Source organism: Aotus nancymaae, unplaced genomic scaffold (assembly GCF_030222135.1).
Source record: "Aotus nancymaae isolate 86718 unplaced genomic scaffold, 86718_ANA_hifiasm-v0.15.2.pri h1tg000014l, whole genome shotgun sequence".
Taxonomy (NCBI): domain Eukaryota; kingdom Metazoa; phylum Chordata; class Mammalia; order Primates; family Aotidae; genus Aotus; species Aotus nancymaae.
Window position 1 is genome coordinate 109,889,334 of NW_026988425.1, and position 17,246 is coordinate 109,906,579.

At 45.6% G+C, this 17,246-nt stretch overlaps 1 protein-coding gene across 8 annotated transcripts in view; it reads right to left on the reverse strand.

Moving 5' to 3' along the window:
* The window catches only part of NTRK3 (neurotrophic receptor tyrosine kinase 3), a 379,441-nt gene that overhangs the window by 88,534 nt on the left and 273,661 nt on the right, over nt 1-17,246 (reverse strand). For 2 of the 8 annotated variants that reach the window (XM_064376231.1, XM_012438678.3), the window contains 2 exons: nt 17,014-17,148; nt 13,215-15,338 (listed from right to left, as the gene is read on the reverse strand). The exons of the other annotated variants lie outside the window; for them this stretch is intronic. In XM_064376231.1, coding sequence (XP_064232301.1) covers nt 15,220-15,338; nt 17,014-17,148 — 254 coding nt within the window. In that variant the 3' untranslated portion in view covers nt 13,215-15,219. Of the gene's footprint in view, nt 1-13,214; nt 15,339-17,013; nt 17,149-17,246 lie in introns of those variants that run through there. 8 annotated transcript variants of the gene reach the window in all.

Below are 17,246 nucleotides of genomic sequence, written 5' to 3' on the forward strand. Positions count from 1 at the left end.
ATCCTGGCCAACATGGTGAAACCCTGTCTCTACTAAAAATACAAAAATTATCTGGGCATGGTGGCATGCGCCTGTAGTCCCAGCTACTCGGGAGGCTGAGGCAGGAGAATTGCTTGAACCCAGGAGGTGGAGGTTGCAGTGAGCTGAGATTGTGCCACTGCAGCCAGCCTGGTGCCTGGTGACAGAGTGAGACTCTATCTCAAAAAAAAAAAAAAAAAAAGCACATATATTTATATTTGTTGGTATATAATTTGCTTAGATATAATTCACAAGGACACTCAGTAACAGAAATTACTTGTATGGTAATGGTAGAGGTGCTAGGAACAACTTGCAGATAAGGAACAGGTGAAAGAAGGGTAGTGTTTCCATTTTATAGACAGATCAATCAATCTATAGCAGTAATTTGAGATAATAATACTTTAATAAAGTTTACATATATGTTTTATATATTATATATTTATTATGTATTATGTATAAGCATCATTGAGTTCATATATGCAAACTTTATTTTACATATTTATATGTATTTATGTATATATAAACTTTACCGAGGCATTATTTTACATACCATAATATTTGCCTATTTTAATGTACAACTCAACAACAATTAGTAAATCTACTGAATGGTGTAATCATCAGGATAAACCAATTGTAGAACATTCATCACCCCAACAAGGGCCGTGGGTCCATTTACAGTGAATCCCTGCTTCCAACCCCAGCCTTAGGCAGCTGCTAATCTAATTTCTGTCTCTCCAGATTTGCCTCTTCTTGACATTGCATACAAATGGCATCATAGAAAATGGGATGTTTTGTGTCCAGCTACTTAGCATGTTTCTTTGAGATTCATCCATGTTGTGGCATGTATCAGTGCTTCATTCCTTTTGATTGCTGAGTAGCAATCCATTGTGCGGTTACACCACATTTTCCCTTTTCATTCACCAGTCGATAAACATTGTGTTTTTCTACTTCTTGACTGTTATAAAAGATGCTGCTATGAACATTTCTGTACAAGTTTGTGTGTGTGTGTATGTGTGTATTTTTTAACCATGTGGTAAATATATCACTTATACAAATTTTTTTAATGTTGCAAAAGATCAGTTAAATTGCAAATGCAATCTTATTAAAAAAAGAGGTAGCAAAGTAATGTGTATGTGCATGTGCACACGGAATGATTTGATTCTGACAAATAAATAAGTACATAAAAAAGATTAGAAGGCAGAAAGCTAAAATGTTAACAGTGTTATCTCTGGGTGATGGGATGGTGGATAATTTATGTGTTTGTGTGCTTTTCTGTATTTCACTGAATTTTCTACTGTGAATATAAATTACTTTTGTAATCAGAAAAAAAGCACAATGTTATTAAAAGTAAAAAAAAAGAATCCTTCCTATTCAATTTCTCCAGGGTCTTTACCTTTCTGTGACCAAGAGATATCCTCACAGTAGTGCACAAATGGGGAGCGAGGAAGGGGCAGCCCCTCTCTTTCCTTTATGATGCTGGTCACGGCATCCAGAAAGCTGCAGATCCCCAGTAAATACCAGTCAATTGTGGAGACCTCGAGATTGGTCTCTATGGCAACCGGGTGGGCCTGTAAGAGCATTGCCCCAGTATGGAGATGGTCCAGCAGGAAGAATCTCCACAATTATGTACTTCCAGCAGCCAGAGGTCACCAAAAGACTGTAGTGTTTAGTTACCAGGCAATGGGGTCAGGATTTCCAAGACTTGAATACAGCTCTCTAAACAATGGAAACCTTAAAGTCGTAACTGACCATTTTAATTATGCCAATCCTTGAACTGCCATTTTTATTTAATCATCTGCAGATCAATGTCATGATGCAATATTTTTAAGAACTCCATTTAGGCCGGGCAAGGTGGCTCATACCTACAATCCCAACACTTTGGGAGGCTGAGGTGGATGGATCACTTGAGGTCAGGAGTTCGAGACCAGCCTGGCCAACATGGTGAGACCCTGTCTCTACTACAAATACAAAAATTTGCCAGATGTGGTGGCAGACGCCTGTAATCCCAGCTATTCAGAGACTGAGGCATAAGAATCACTTAAGCCAGGGAGGTAGAGGTTGCAGTGAGCCGAGATTGCACCACTATACCCCAGCCTGGGCGATAAAGCAAGACTCCATCTCAAGACAAAAAGAAAAAGACCAAAAAAGAACTCCGTTTAGGAACTAGGTGCTAGGTGTCTTTCCTCTATGTTTACCTCTCCCATAATTTCATCATACTGCTTCACAATGACTCACTTATCCGTACCAGGCCTATTCCTTACATTTGAAGTACCTGGAACAAGGGAATAATTAGAAGTCCACGTTTCATATGTCTAAAGATTTGGAAGTTATAAATCAAGCTAACACACTAATAAATAAGGCAAGTCCTATCCTCCTGCCTGGTCAGGTCTGACTTCCGGTGTCTCTGGTTCCTTGGAGTTGCGAGTGGAGACACGTGGTGCTAGGGAGTTGGCCCCCAGCCTGTTCCCTTCTCTTCCACCTCCGTCCTCCACCCCACAGTGAAAGGGGTCCCGCGTACATATGTGTGGGACTCTCGATGTTCCCACTGCCCCCATACAGTAATCCTTTGGCCAACTCTTGGGCTTAGCAGCACACACACCTGCAGTGCAGCCCACCCTTAGAACAGACCAGTGAAGAAAACTGCACATGTCCTGGAGGAAAGCTGAGAGCTGTTTGGGTAAGGAATTCTGGTTTAGGAAATAAAACATTGTCTAGAAGGAAGGTGGGGTGCAGGCTCCATGTGGTCCCTTCCCATGGCCCTAGGACTCTTGGTAGCTGAAGGAGGGCCTTAAAAAGTGAGGAGGTCCCTCTTACTCAAGACTAATGAATACTGGTCTGTAGTCTCATTAGACTGGGGTTTCTCAACCTTGACACTGTTAGCATTTGGGGCTGGGTAATTCTTTGTTGTGGGGAGCTGTCAGAAGCACCCACCCTCAGTTGTCACAACCAAAAATGTCTCCACACATGTCATCTGGGGGACAAGATCACTCCCAGTGGAAAACCACTGCACAAGACAGTAAAGCTCTTGAAGGCAGGAAACACAACTGACTTACTTAGTAGCAGAGTGTGTGGCACAGAGTGGATGCCCCAGGTATGTTTGAAGAATGAGTCAGTGAAGCAACATTTGCTCATGATCTCAGAGGTATTCCTTGAAAGACCCTATTCTGGTGGGATTGTGAAATAATCCCACAGAAGAGCAGTTCTTGCTCCCTGGGGTATAAATGATGAACAGGAAGAGGCATGAACACTGTCACCTACGTAGGATCTCATGATGAGACAGGTCCCTCTGCTGGGTAGTGTGTTGGGTGCTACATGGAGTTAACCTAAGGAAGCTCCCTAGACATTAAAGCGTTTCATAGTCCAATCTTCCTATACCAAAGTTGCCCAGCTTAGGAGAAAGAGGAAGAAGGTGCCAGGGTATCTAAACTGAAATAGGTACTCCTATGGGTCCTGGCTAGAGCACTGCTAGCCTCACATGTTCCTTAAACAAGTCCAAATGTGATGCACAGTAAGATCTACAGTCCACATGAAGGGATGCCCAACCAGCAAGGTGCTACTTCTGAATTCTCTTATCCCCTTCCATTCACGCCTCCTGCTCTCACCAATGGGATTTTGTAAATCTTGTTTGTGCTGAGTCTCTTCAATCAGCCAATAATGTTTACTGTTACATCAAGCCCATGTCCTTCTCCAGAGCAAGCAAACAGCCCCCACTCTGTTTTCTTAATAACAGGAAAAGTCCTTCTTGTATATTTTCCACACTCCCAGCAACTGAACATGCATGGTTGTATCCAGTTTGCCTTAAGTGAAATCCCATGGGGCAGTCAGTGATGTTTCAATCTGGAAATGGAATTTTGACAGACTCCTACATTTGGATCAAAGTCCATGACTGGCAGATTCCCCTGGCTCCAAGGGGACCCAGGTTTGATTTCAGAATCTGCTTGTGCCTGTTCTCCCTAGAGCAGCAGGTCTCAAAATGGTCCAAAGGTCCCTGGTGGGCTCAAGACCCTTTCAAGAGATTCATGCATCAAAACTATTTTCCTAGCAATAGTAAGATAGTGTATGCCTTTTTTCACTCTTGTGTCTCACAGGTATTATTCATGAAGTTGTCCAGTGGTTTCCAGACATGTGATGATGTCGTCATCATGACAGCTAAATGGGACGTGTGTCTATGCTTGAGCATCTACATTATACTCAGTTTTAATTTCAAATACAGTGAATATGATGGATATAACCTACAGAAAGAAGCGTTATTGGGGATTTCTATGACTTTTAAGTGTAAAGAGGTACCAAACCCACAAACTTTGAGAACCACTGCCCTAGAGCAATGGTGCTAGTCTAAATTCCACATCATAGCAAGTAGAGAATGGAGGAAAAACATTTCAAAGACCTTTCTGGGAGGTAGAGTAAGTTAGTGAGGGTAAAAATATGTACATTTTCAGAGCTTTATAACAGGAGTGTCACTGTGACATTTTAACTGCAAAATGTTCTCTAGGTTCTTCAAGGTAGAAAAAAACAGGTTTAGGAAAGAAACAAAAGTACTGATATCTTCAACAAAAGCAATACCTCCCAAATACAATACTGCTTGTTTGGAGGTCTACGGATGATCTGATTTGCACTTTGACTAGCCTCACCTCACCACCCCCAAACTAATCAAAAGTTGGCTCCATGTGTTTGCATCTCCCAGAATGTTGTCAAGGGTATGCAAAAACAATTAGGAGAGTGACTGAGAGCGTGTTTGTACCATGTGCAGAGATGGAAGAGTGTGTGAAGCTTGTCATTTTAATTTTAACTGCCATTTGGGGATTATTGGTGAATTTCAATTACCCATGCTATAGAATCAGGATATAATTATCAACATGAAGTATTCATTTTATCACTGACCAAAATAAACAGAGGAAAGAACCCATTCCCCCCAACTTTACCATCAATCCATCAATCACTGTTTATTTAACCTTTTAACATTTTTTTACTTCTTTATCCTCTCACATAATATAGATGCTATCCCCCCACTCCCTGCCAGGTACCAAGGTATTCTGAACACAATGGAGTCATCCTTCATACACCCAGCATACTCAGAAGAGGCATAGGACAATCGTCTTCATCTTTCAGAGGGAACGAATGAGAGATGAAATTCACCTTCCCGGATCTACATGGCCAACTGGTGCCCAGGCACAAACTAAGATGCTTCCCGCCCATATCAGAGCAGGGGTCTCCCAAATCCCTGCTTGAAGAGGCCAACAGTTTGGAAACTCACAGGGCTAGAAAGAGTTACTGAAGGATGTGCTGGAGTCCCTTTAAGGGAAAGATATAACTCCTGCTTTGTGCAAATGTCATTTCTAGAAATTGTCTCCCCCAACTCACATATCGAAGGACATGAATTTTCTTGATTAAAATGATAATAGCAATAATAATAATAATAACAATAATAATAAACAGCTCAAGTAGAGCTCAATACCATGTCACTTACAAAAAAAGTTTTACCAGTTCAAGGTTGGGGCAGCTAAATAATGGCCATAAACTACCATGCAAAGCCAGGCCACTTCTCTACAGCCTGCTTACATCTTCTGTGATATAAATAATTCAGAGTTTTCTTTTTTTCTTAAATATCACAAAACCAAGTCAGAATCTTTATGTGAAGGATTCTGCTGCGTCCCTCTCTCCCTCCTCCTCTCCCTCCCTAGCCATCCGAGGCAACTCCCTGGAGAATGACCCCTCAAGCTTTAACATTTATTCTTTGACATTTCAGACTATTTGTTAGGCAGAGCAGCCTTCTTGAGATCAAAGTCGGAAAATCTTGCCGAGAACTCCCGCTTGGCACTGTCCAACTGTGACAGAGAGGGTCTATTAACCCCCAAGCATCTGCTTCCATCCTCATCCAGAGAAATCCACTGATCCTCACCCAAAGGGGCAGCCATCTCTCTCACTCTGTTCGCCTGATACACAACACATTCAGAAAGGAGAGAAGGACCAAGAACCAAAAGACGTCCTCCACTAAGAGACAATAGTGACTCATGGGGACATGGCATTTGGGGCATCTGTCCAGGCAGGGTCTTTTACACGAGGATCAGCAAACTCTACTAGCTACTTAGAGACAAATATGGAACAAGGAAAGGTAACTTACCCCATGTCATTTTGCTAGTGGTAGAGTTGAGACTGGGATCCAGGTCTTCACTGCTGTGTACTACCACTAGGCGATGTCACCTCCACCAGCCTGGGCAGATGGCCAGGTTTAATGCTGAAGTCTCAAGCTCTTATGTGAAATGACTTACCATCTTCTTCTGAGGTATCACAGTGAAGGTTTCCTGATCTTCACAAGAGTATCTATCCATCAGCAACCAGAATTTTTTCTGACTCTATGTAGAAGGCAGAAGTGAGGGCTGAGCCTACAGCTGGGTAGAGTGCTGGGTGTGGTGGTTTCTTGATATAAGAAGGTGGGTGGTTGACGAACACATCTTGCTTGATTCTTCTTTAAAAGCTTCTGACCACACCATAACCCAGTGTTTTCTAACATGTGTGTGCTGAGTCCATTAAAAGGTATTAAGCGAAGAATGTTTTGTGTTTAATTACAATTGGAAAGTGGTAGAATCAGTTTTATTTACAGCAGGGCTTCTTGGAGCCTTTGATATCCTAATGCAAACTGTGAATCTGTAAGAGCTGGCCTTACTGTGCAATGTTCTCCAATGTTCTCTGATGGATCCTTGGCATATCATGAGAGTAAGGGGAGACATTGCTGCAGACAATAAAAAGGGGAGCACTTGATCCTTATAGCATCATTTATCTAATAACTGGAGGAAGAGGAAAAGGTTTTTCTGCAAGTTGGAGATTTCAAATTAAGGGAGAACCATATTACAGGCACTGAAGCTCTGCCCGGAAAACTGACCAATTCATGCAGAATAACAGTTGGTCAAGTGATTGACCCAATACGATTATTAAGATGGCCAAAGACACCATCCTGAAAATGCACAGTGGGGTTATTCTGGTCTTCTGAACGACTAGGTTGGCCAGTTGGTATCAGAGGTACTGTGCAGCAATCTCCTGTTATGGTAGCGAGAAATGCCAAATTGACAGCCATAAAGATTGAACGATTCTGAGTCATTTAAACATGAACTTAGAATTTAAATTCTCCCAAGAAGGACATTCTCAGAAGATGTTCTATATTGGTGGTGCCTCCCTTGCTGCCCACTGACAGTGGGAGGAAACAGACTCAGGTTTTCCCTGGCTGGCTCTATATTTGGCTTCCTCTGAAGCAAAAGGCCTCAGTTAAGAGCTATGGCCCGCAGATGGGGGTAATCAGAGAATGTCACGAATCCTGGCTGTGCCCTTCTGGCAAGGGTACGCTGTCAGGGACTAGCGCTCATGACAGAAGTTGTTTGAGATTTACTCTCAAGTTCTCTGCCATGTGAATTTTCTTTCAAAATTAATAGCAAGAGCATCCAGAGGTTCTAATATAATTCATAGGCTAGATTTAGTGAGTATCTAGCCAGTACTCTGGGATGTCCCTTCTGACTCTTCCTTAACTTTGGTAGCAAGAGGACAGAGCTTGGAGATTGCTTGTCTGACCAGTGCTGGGAAAGACTAGAAATTAGAGAGCCTTTGTAAGGTGCAAAGATCCCCTTGTCACAGAGGCTGGACACTTTCAGCTTAAAACTTGAGAATCCTCCATGTCATGTTCTCCTGACATGCTTAAGAAACTAGCTGTGAGGGTAAATATCTCCCTAGGCCTGTGCAGCTGCTAAGAACCATGTCACAGGCTCTGTGGACACGCCTCATCCCTGGAAGAGAGTGTGTGCTCCCCACAGTTCGACATCCTCTCTTTTTATGAGAAGCGTATTTGAAGGTCAGGATTTCATGACTTTGGGCCAAAATCTATGGCAAGTGTTGCAGAGTCAAGAATGCCAAAATGTGATTTTTAAACGACATTTCGAGGACCCAGATAGGCTGAAGGTAATGTGAGCTTCGGAGTGAGAACACAGGAGGCCTGTCAGGACTCTGTAAAGGAGGCATCACCAGTCCATATCAGACAGCAGTGAAGTTACTTTCTACTTTACCGAGGCTAACTCCTTGTCCTTCTCACTGCAGAATCAACTTGAGGACAAAGGAGGGAAGGATGTGTCTTTTTCAGGGAAACAGGCCACTTGCTCCACTGAGGTCCCTAAAGACAGAGCTACGCTTCATTGTGCTGCCATGGTAACAGCACACAGGTGGCAGAAACCAAGGCAAAGACAGCCATAAAGACAAGCTGGTCATTACTGCAAGCCACCAAGGCCTCCAGCACTACTTACCAAAGCCAGGTTTGGTAGTGCTTTCTGAGCTGACGTGATGTCCTATCCCTCAAACTTGGACGAAGGCAAAAGTCAGGGACTGTCATTCCGGAACTCATGCCTTTAGACAGCCTCCGTCCTTGCTCTGCAAACCCTCTTCGTAGCTGAGCAGGGGATTTTGACTACTCCTCCGAACTCAAATGTTACTTGACATTACTCTTAGGGCGTGAAGTGAGATCTGCTCACGGGTTTTGGCTCTCAGAAAAGCCAAGTTCCATTCTTCTTGACTTATGCCACATGCCCCAATCTCCACCCACAGGTAAATCAAAGTCAAGTTCATCTATCTCAGAGAGGCTTTGAGAGGTTCCTACTGGCAGAGGATCAGGAGAAAACAACACAATCCTGAGAAGGCCAGGTGTCCATCTGGTCCCATGTGGAAGGCTCATGCATCTTGGCTTCACAGTCCCACCAGAGCCCTGAGCTAAGATTTCTCTACAGCTCTGCTCTCTGGGTAACTCGTAATCCTGCCTTTTTCCTCTACCCCAGAGTACCAAGTTCCTTCCCAGATACAACCCACACAGACCTGGGCTGGAGGCCTTTGACGCCAAATCTGACCCATCAGTACCTTCTGCATCCCTGTGGGGTCTGTGCTCCTCAGAAGTCCTCCTGTCTTTCTTGTTCCCTTCTCTCAAAGCAGAGCATGCCCCAGTCAAAGGTTTGCCTCTAACATCTTCCTTGTTCCCCTCGTGTTTGTCAATCCTCACCATTCCTGGACCAGGAGCATACAGACATTTGAGCAATGCATTTGCACCCACCCAGAACTCAAGCATAATGAAGAGGGAAGATCTAGCTCTCTGAGGCACAAACACCCAGATATTTTATGATACAAGGAAAATGTGCCCAAATGAAAGGGGACAAAAATGCCGAGGGGTGTTAGGCCTTATCACCCATGCAGAAATCTCTTCTTCCCTCAGCAATACTTAATTTCAAGGGAAACGGGGGTCACTCTATGGAAGTTTTATCCACTAGCAGGAGAAACTGGAACAAAAGTCCTACCCAAGAGGACCTCGGAATCCTGACGGAATTTCAGAAACACCCAAAAAAGCAGACAAGGGACTTGTCTCTTGCCAGCACGTCTCCTTCAACTCACTTTTGGGTTCAAGTAGGGTTGAAAAAGGAGTCTTATTTAGCTCTGGAAATATATTGTCAGATCTAGGCTGAGGTTTTCTTGGGAGGTGGGAAGTACAGGGGGTGGTAACAGGATTTCTAAAGGCAAAATGCAGAACCAGAGCTATCCAAGGAATCTGGAGGCTGCAAGCAGCTTCGCCCACATCAGCCAGCATTACAGAGTGGAAATGTGGGGGGTAGGGGAGAGCTGGGAGGGAGGAGGAGGAGCGCTCCAGGCCCTTGCCGGACAGTCCGGATGGAAGCCAGACTCCCCACTGTTCTCCACCCTCCTCCCACCTCCGCTGTCATGCTTAAGAGTTTTCCCTGGGCCCTTCCTAGGGAAGACTCCAAGCAGCCAGCATCACCCTCTCCCTCCCCTCCCATCTCTCCCTCCCTGCCACCTTCATTTTGCTCTTGCTTTCAGAGTCACGCTGGTAGCAATGTGCGAGTCTAGCCAGAGCACAGGAGTCAGTAAACCCTGAAGGAACAAAGACTCCGGCTCTTTGCCTAATCCATGTCTGGCTCCATGCAGAAAGCTACACAACAATGAAGTCGTCCTGCATTGATCTGCCCGCTCCTGAGCTTTCCCGCAGCATCCAACCCTCCCTTGCCGCCTCACCATTGTATCTGAGACGCTTGATCCTTTGCTCATGCCTGGGCTTGACCTGAGGGAACTGGGACGAGCCAGGGGATATGTCACAGCCCAGTGCTGTGCTGCGGTCACACCTGTGGCTGGGAGGTGGAGGTGAGGATGTGGCTGCTGGGAGCTTGGCTTCAGAAAGGGATTCCCACACAAAAGAAAAGACAGGGGTGGCTAGAGGCCAGCTTCTTGACTTCCAAATTAAGCCTGCTTAGTGTTTGGTCTTTTTTGGGTGAGCATTGCATGGCTGAGCTTGGACACATCAGGTCTTTGAGGTGGGTTGAAGAAAGGCTAAGTGGCAGTGGGTAGTCAGACAAGGCCCTTTTTTCTACCACCTTCCTGTCTGAAGCTGCTCACCCTTGCGCAGACCTGGGCAGCCTCACCTGCTATCCTAAGGATCAGGTTGCTCTCATGCAACAAGTCCTTCCCAATATCAAAGAGGTCATCATTGCGTGGGAATCTCACCAACTGTAGGACAGGTGATTAATCTTAGATCTAAGCCCAACCACGCTTTCATGCACCCCAAGTTACAATAAGAGAGGAAAGGACATTGCAGATGTTCTAGTCTTTAAAATCATCCTGTTCCAGGGGTTCCAGAAGGAAGTCAGGGGTGGCATCCAGCTCTGAAGACCCCTGAAAGACTTCTCTGTCTTAGGAGTGGAGTGGGATTGGGGGGAGCTATGATTGTGGAGCACCTCCAGGACTGTAGCCTCCCAGGAGGTGAAGATGTGCTCCTGGGGGTCAGCAGAGTGGCCAAAAGCATTCTGAGGTCAGGCAGGCCCCCTGCAAGTCTTAGTTCTATCCGTTTCAAGCTGTGAAAACCTGGGCTAGTTATTCAACCTTTCTGAGCTTCAGCTTCTTTGTGGGTAAAATGTGCCTGGTTCTGAGTAAGTGCTTCATAAGATACATAGAATTATTATTATTAATGCCCCACAGTAAACCCATTCTTGGGAGCTTGGCAACCAGTTCCAGGACCTGGTCATGTAGTGCTACTAAAAGACTCCAGCCTCTCCAATGCATGTTCCTGGAATGTGTTACATCGAATTTCACCTCGTTCCACAAGATCTTATGGGTACAGTTGAGTTTCTCATTCTCTAAGCTTCAGAACCAGCACTTGTCAACCACCCCTCTGGAATGAAGATCCAGAGAGCACGTGGCCAGCACCACGGGTTCATGAACTGAGTCAGCTGTGAACCTGTGCAGCAAAACCCTACAGGACCAAAATGTAAGCTTAAGGTCTGAGAAAGCTGCTGTGAAATCCTGTTGGTGAGATTCAAATGCAGGAGGTTGGGAGCTACAGGGCTGGCTGGTTCCCTGAGCCGCTCTAAACTGAAGCCAGTCCAAATCAGCATCTTTCTGGGCTGATTTCAGCTCTCCACATCTGCCCTATGCCAGCTCTGTGTGCTCCAGTGGCACCAACACCGGGGTAAACGCATGAGACTTCAATACCTAGCAAGAAAACGGAAAGCAGAGGCCTACACTTCAGCCAGGAACTTTGGCCGGTTCCTCATTCTGCCAAGCAACTTTTCCATAGCACCCCATGGTCTTCACAGTCTCTTCCCCTGGCAGTTCAGACCTTCCACTCTGCTAGGATCTTTTCACTCATGGCACAAGACCTTGCCTCGTTCTTCATAGACAAAATGGAAGCGACCAGACAAAGACTCCCTCACTTTCTTGCCCTATAGCCTGAAAAAGACATTCTGAACCCTTTCCTCTTCTTGCCTCCTGCTATATGGGAAGGGCACTCCCTCCATGAGGCCAGTGCTGTCCCTTTCTCCTGAGCTGTGGATGCTTTTCCATCCCATATTCTCAGGGGCCATGTTTACCCATTGTCTCTTCCCCCAAACACCGACAAGCTCCAAGCATCAGAACAAAACAAAGCTCAAATCCCTCCTATATTAAAAATGAAAGTTCTCCCTTGAACCAGCACATCTCCTCATGGTCCCAAGCACAATCCCAACCCTTTAGGCATTCCTGTTCCAACTCTTTCTCCCTGGAACCCTTGAGAAGGGAAAAATGCAGAGCTTGGTCCACCCCTCACCCAGGCCACTCTAGAGAGCAGGAAGTTCCATTTATCATAAGAGAGTCTCAAGCCAAACTAGACTTAAATAAAAGATAAAGTGAGTGAGGGTACATAGGAAAGCACCAACCTAGTCTGACCAACTTCCTGTCAGACTTGAACACGAGCCCTTCTGTGTTACTTTACTTGCCTCACCTCTGCTTCCTCAGAGACTGAGCTCCAACAAGAATTACTGGGGCCTAGTGAAGCATTCGGTTCCACCCAGGAACCCTTTCCCAGCCCACATCCTCCATTCTTGCTCCATCTCTCCTGCATACAGAGCCTCACAGTGTCCTCCCCTCCTAAAAGGAAGAGGGCAAGTTACAGGAAGCATTTCAACTCTTCTAGCTGCAGCAGTGCCAGGGTCCAAGGGTGCACAGATGTGTCAGTTCATCTAAACATTTTACTCCTTGGCCTCTCTCTCTTGGCAGCCCACATGGAATTTGCCATGAGAGTTTGGCTCGCATGTGCGTGCGTGCGTGCGTGCGTGTGTGTGTGTGTGTGTATGAAAAGGGGCATGTCTCTGAGTGACAAGTGTGTTGACCTGTAAGCCCAAAGCCCCATCATTCCTTGGACAAAGTCACTTTCCCAATATCCACAGGGAACATATAAAACTACTCCATCCCCGGGAGAGCCCCGTTGGCTTTGCTCGTGCACCAAAGATAAAGGATCCCCAACTCCACTCCCAGGTACCCTTACATATCAGCTCTGGAGAGAAGATTTCTGTGAGCCTTGGCTGCTCAGACAATAGAACATTACCCAGCTACCAAGCGAGTGAGGGTCTCAGTGGCCCAAGTAGTGTCTGTAGAAGTCAGGTTTGAGTCTTGCTTTCACCTCTCACACTGTGTGACCCTGGGTAACCATTCAACCTCTCTGAGCCTCTAATTCTTTCTCAATAAGATGAAAAAGCACTTTGCTGTATGAGCCTAACCTATCTGGAAGATTCTCAATGAAAGCAACCAATGGAACAGATTGTGAATACCTTTGTAAACATAGAACTTAAAAACCTTTTAAAAAGAGTAACAGGAAAAAATGCGGGTAACCTGGAATTTCTGTATTTGTAATGTTTTTGCAAAATTTCCAAATAAGAGGTCTGATTCAGTCATTTCATTAGAAAATAAAGTGTTTATTAAGAAACTATACACTGAACACTCCTATAAGTCTCTGTGGAAACACAATGCCCCATTGTCATAGCACAAGATGAGGAAAATGGCAGAATAAAAGATGCTGGAATGGATGGAGCCTGGGAGGCTGGAAATGAGGTAATGATTTACAATAATTAAAAAACATCAACCTCAAGCTTACTCCTTAAAGCCACACTTGGGAGGAGGCCCTGGACCCAAAGCATCAGCAGGGCATCACGGGGAACAGCCTGACATGGAACAATGGGGAGCAGGATGAGGAGAGCTGGAGGGGGCGAGATAAACACACACCTGGAGCCCTGGAGAGAATCTGAACTCCCAGGTGATACTCCGGAGGCCACCCCAGATACTGTGCAAGAACTTGGAAAGCCTCATGTTTTTAAACCCCATGGCGGCATCTGCAGAATCAAGCTGGGATCCTGACATGAAGAACCACCAGCCACAGGACCCAAGAAGTAAAACCCTTAGGTGGGAATCTGAACTCCCAAATAAATTTGCCAAAGGCATAGACTATTCTCTATTTGTGAGCAACACCACCCAAAACAATGGTGGGTTAAAACAAGCACTTTTCCCCCCAAAAGCCCCCCACAGGATGCTCCCAGTTTCATGCTCTCCACCATTAGGTGGGCAGCCTATGCTGACTTCACACAATGGAGGCCCCATGGGCTGGGGAGCCAGAAGTCTACTCCACCAGCGTGTCAGCAAATATGGGGGAGATTCAGGCCCTACAAATGTGCCTTTCCTACTGAAGAATGGAAAGTCACCCCCTTCCCTCTCCTCAGTGGATCAAGTTGAAAATGGGGTAAGCTAGCCCCCTCTTTGGGAGAGGGTGGCCATGGAGTAAGGCATGAGTCAAAGCAAGCAAAGAAAACACACATATTGACCAGAGAACAGGAGGACACTTCCACTGGTGCCATGAGAGGGGCTGGAGGAGGCCAAGTTTTACTTCTCTTCCCCTTCAGTTCATCTTGACCTTGAAATGCTGATTCCATTGGGTTCCAAAAGTTCTCAGAGTCAAGAATAAGTGGAAGTAGGGGAAGAGAGCCAATCCCGGGATCATGGGCTGGCAGGAAGGGCCTTGGTCCCTGATTCCCTTGGTCCCTTGTGGTCCTAGTAGGATGGCCAGTTCATGGGCAAAACCCTCCTGCAGCCAAAGCTTGTCGGAACTGCAGATCTAAGGGTCCAGGAAGAGCCTGGAGAAACACTCCTCTGCAAGGAGTTTTCTAATGTCGCACTCATTGTGAGCCGTTCCAGAGAGAAGAGGAAGTAGGGGGCAAGTGTGTCCCAAAAAAGGATGATTTTTCCACCGAAAATAAAAATAAAAATGTAAAGTGATTGGTTTCCATTCTTTCCTCTGAGACCTAACTTGGTGCCAATACTTGAGCCTGGCTCCCCCTCCTCTTACCGCGCCGTCTCCGCCTCTGCTTAGGTGCTCTCTGTGACTCTTCCCCACTGGAGGCTGCAGGGCGACGAGGTCACTAAGAGGACAGCATGGTATCCTGGGAGAGCCAGGGAGACCCCACGCTTCCAAGCAGGGAAAGCGAGGCTGGAGCATGGCTGGACTTCATCAGGCTTTCTTGTGATGGTTAGGTTGTTTTTGTAAACCAAGAGAATGGCTAGTGTGTTTAAAAGATGCTCCTGGTGCACAGGTTTTTAATTCTCTTTATTGGCTCTAAAGAAGGTGGCAGGAGCTGCCTCATAGGCCAGAAAAAAAGGAGCACAGTGATGATTGGAGGAAAGGGGCAACCCTGCCAGTGGTGGATGGGAAAACACCCGTCTTGGTGGTGTTAAAGGGTGCCGGGGCACTGGTGACTCATGCAGTTTCTACTTAGCATCCCTGGATCCAAAGAGAACAACGCCTAGAGCTTCCAACCTCTCAGAGGGCCCAGCCTACCAAGGTGACATCAAAACAAGGAGGCTTAAAAGGAGTTTTTAAAAGCCATGACGTCCTTTGCTGAAATAAACATTGACATCCTCAACATAGATGCCATGGTTAAGAGGCTTGGAATGTCCGGGAAGGCTTATTGGATTCAACATAATTTCTCTGAAACCTATAAAAAACAAAAAGAAAAAAAAAAACAGAAAAAGGCAAAATAAAGTAAAAACCAAAACCCCCAAAGAAGATTGAAACTAGGAGGGGAAATAGAGAGGGAGCTTGAAAGGGGAAGAACTGTCAGCAAAAGGGAAGGATAGGAGGAGGGGATTAACTTAAAACCCAGCATGGTCAGAGAAACTGGAAACACTCCATTTTGCTGCAGCCTCTACTGAACTGAGGAAGGGAAGGGAGCAAAACCTTGGGGGGTCTGGCCTTGGATTGTCATGGAAGAGGAGGAGAGGTCTCATCTAAGTGGGCTTCGATCTGTAAGCATCTTTCTGAGAGGAGGAGCCCCTGATGATGAGCTGAGGGGTGTGTGGGAGAAGGGGTATGGATGGTAGGGTCACTGAAAGGCTAAGAGATGGGAGGAGAAGGCTATGCTTCCCCAGAACTGATATTCTTTAGGGATACCAAGGGGGCATTTCTAATTCTAGGAGCTTAAATTACATAGACCACTCGTGAAGACACCAGGAGGTGGGGGTGCCACACTCCCAAGTCTACAAGCTCCTTCTCATTGACATTTTTGGCTCACGCCACAGGTCTGTGGAAGGTTTAGGGAATAATGGCTGATCTCTGAGCCTTGCCATCTTTCAAAGTCTTACAGGGGAGGAAAATACCCTGGAGGAGTAACACTGGTGGCCCCCAGGCCACGTGCTGCCTCGAGCAAGGAGGACTTCCAAGACAGCTCATTTCCTTTCTGGCCATACACCCATGGACTGAGTTAGGATGTCCTGAAAAGTGAGCGTTCCTGATAAAATCTCCAGAGATGTTGCTCAACCAACTACAGATTTAAAAAGTGTCTTAAAGAGTGTGTGTGTGCACGTTTTCATGTGTATGGTTGTGTTTGCATGTGTACACATGTATGTTTGCACTGTGTATTTGTATGTTTACATGTGTATTTGTGCATTTGTATGCATCTGCATGTGGATGTGTTTGCATGTGTGTGTGTTTGCATGTGTGTGCATGTATATGTGTGTGTGTTTGCATGTGGATGTGGATGTGTGTGTGGATACATACACAGAGTAAGCCTATCTTTTTATGGAAGCTATGCTCAGGAATGTAGAGGCCCTAAGAGGCCTCTGGACATTGGGAATATGATGGGAAAAGCTTGAAACAAAATTTGATTGCATTGAGACTTTCTTCTCCTCCTGCCCAGGACGTGTTATGGACACAACAGGAGGTGGGGTCAGATTTGTGAAGACAGAGGACTCCTTTCTCGTCTATGATGTCATGTTTGGAGGGAGGCTCGGTTTCAAGGTGAGATGTTTCTGAGACAACATCTCTGCACTGACCCAAGATAAAAGTTCTCTTGGATCTGATGGAAAAGGGAAGGAAGGTCATTAGTCTAGGCAGCCTGCTGAGAAAGTTTGTGACAGCACTGTTTCTTTCCAAGCCATGGTCCTCTCTTGCTTCTTCCATAGCCCCTACCTGGGCCCTATGAAGCTTCCTCCCCTGGAAGACACTCCTTTAACCTAAGGGATTTTTTTAGTACCAAATCCCATACTGGGCACCTAGTCACACCTAGTCCATGAAATACATGGAGGTTTGATAAGTCTTAAGGTTGTAAGAACTAAAATTGGTTAGGGGAGGGGTCTTTACTTCATACAAAGATGTCAAAGGAGGTAACTCACCATGTGACCTTGGGTAAGACACTTCCCCACTCTGGACCTCAGGTTCCTCATATATATAGTGAGTTGATGGGACTAGATGATCTCTATTGTCCTTCAAGTTTAATATCCCATGATTGTCTATGTTTGAAAAGACCCCTGGCAGAAGAGGCAGACATGGGGGAATTAATGGTCAGTATTAAACCCCAAGTGCAAAAAAACATGGGAAAGTATTTTTCTTAAGTGCACAATGCCAG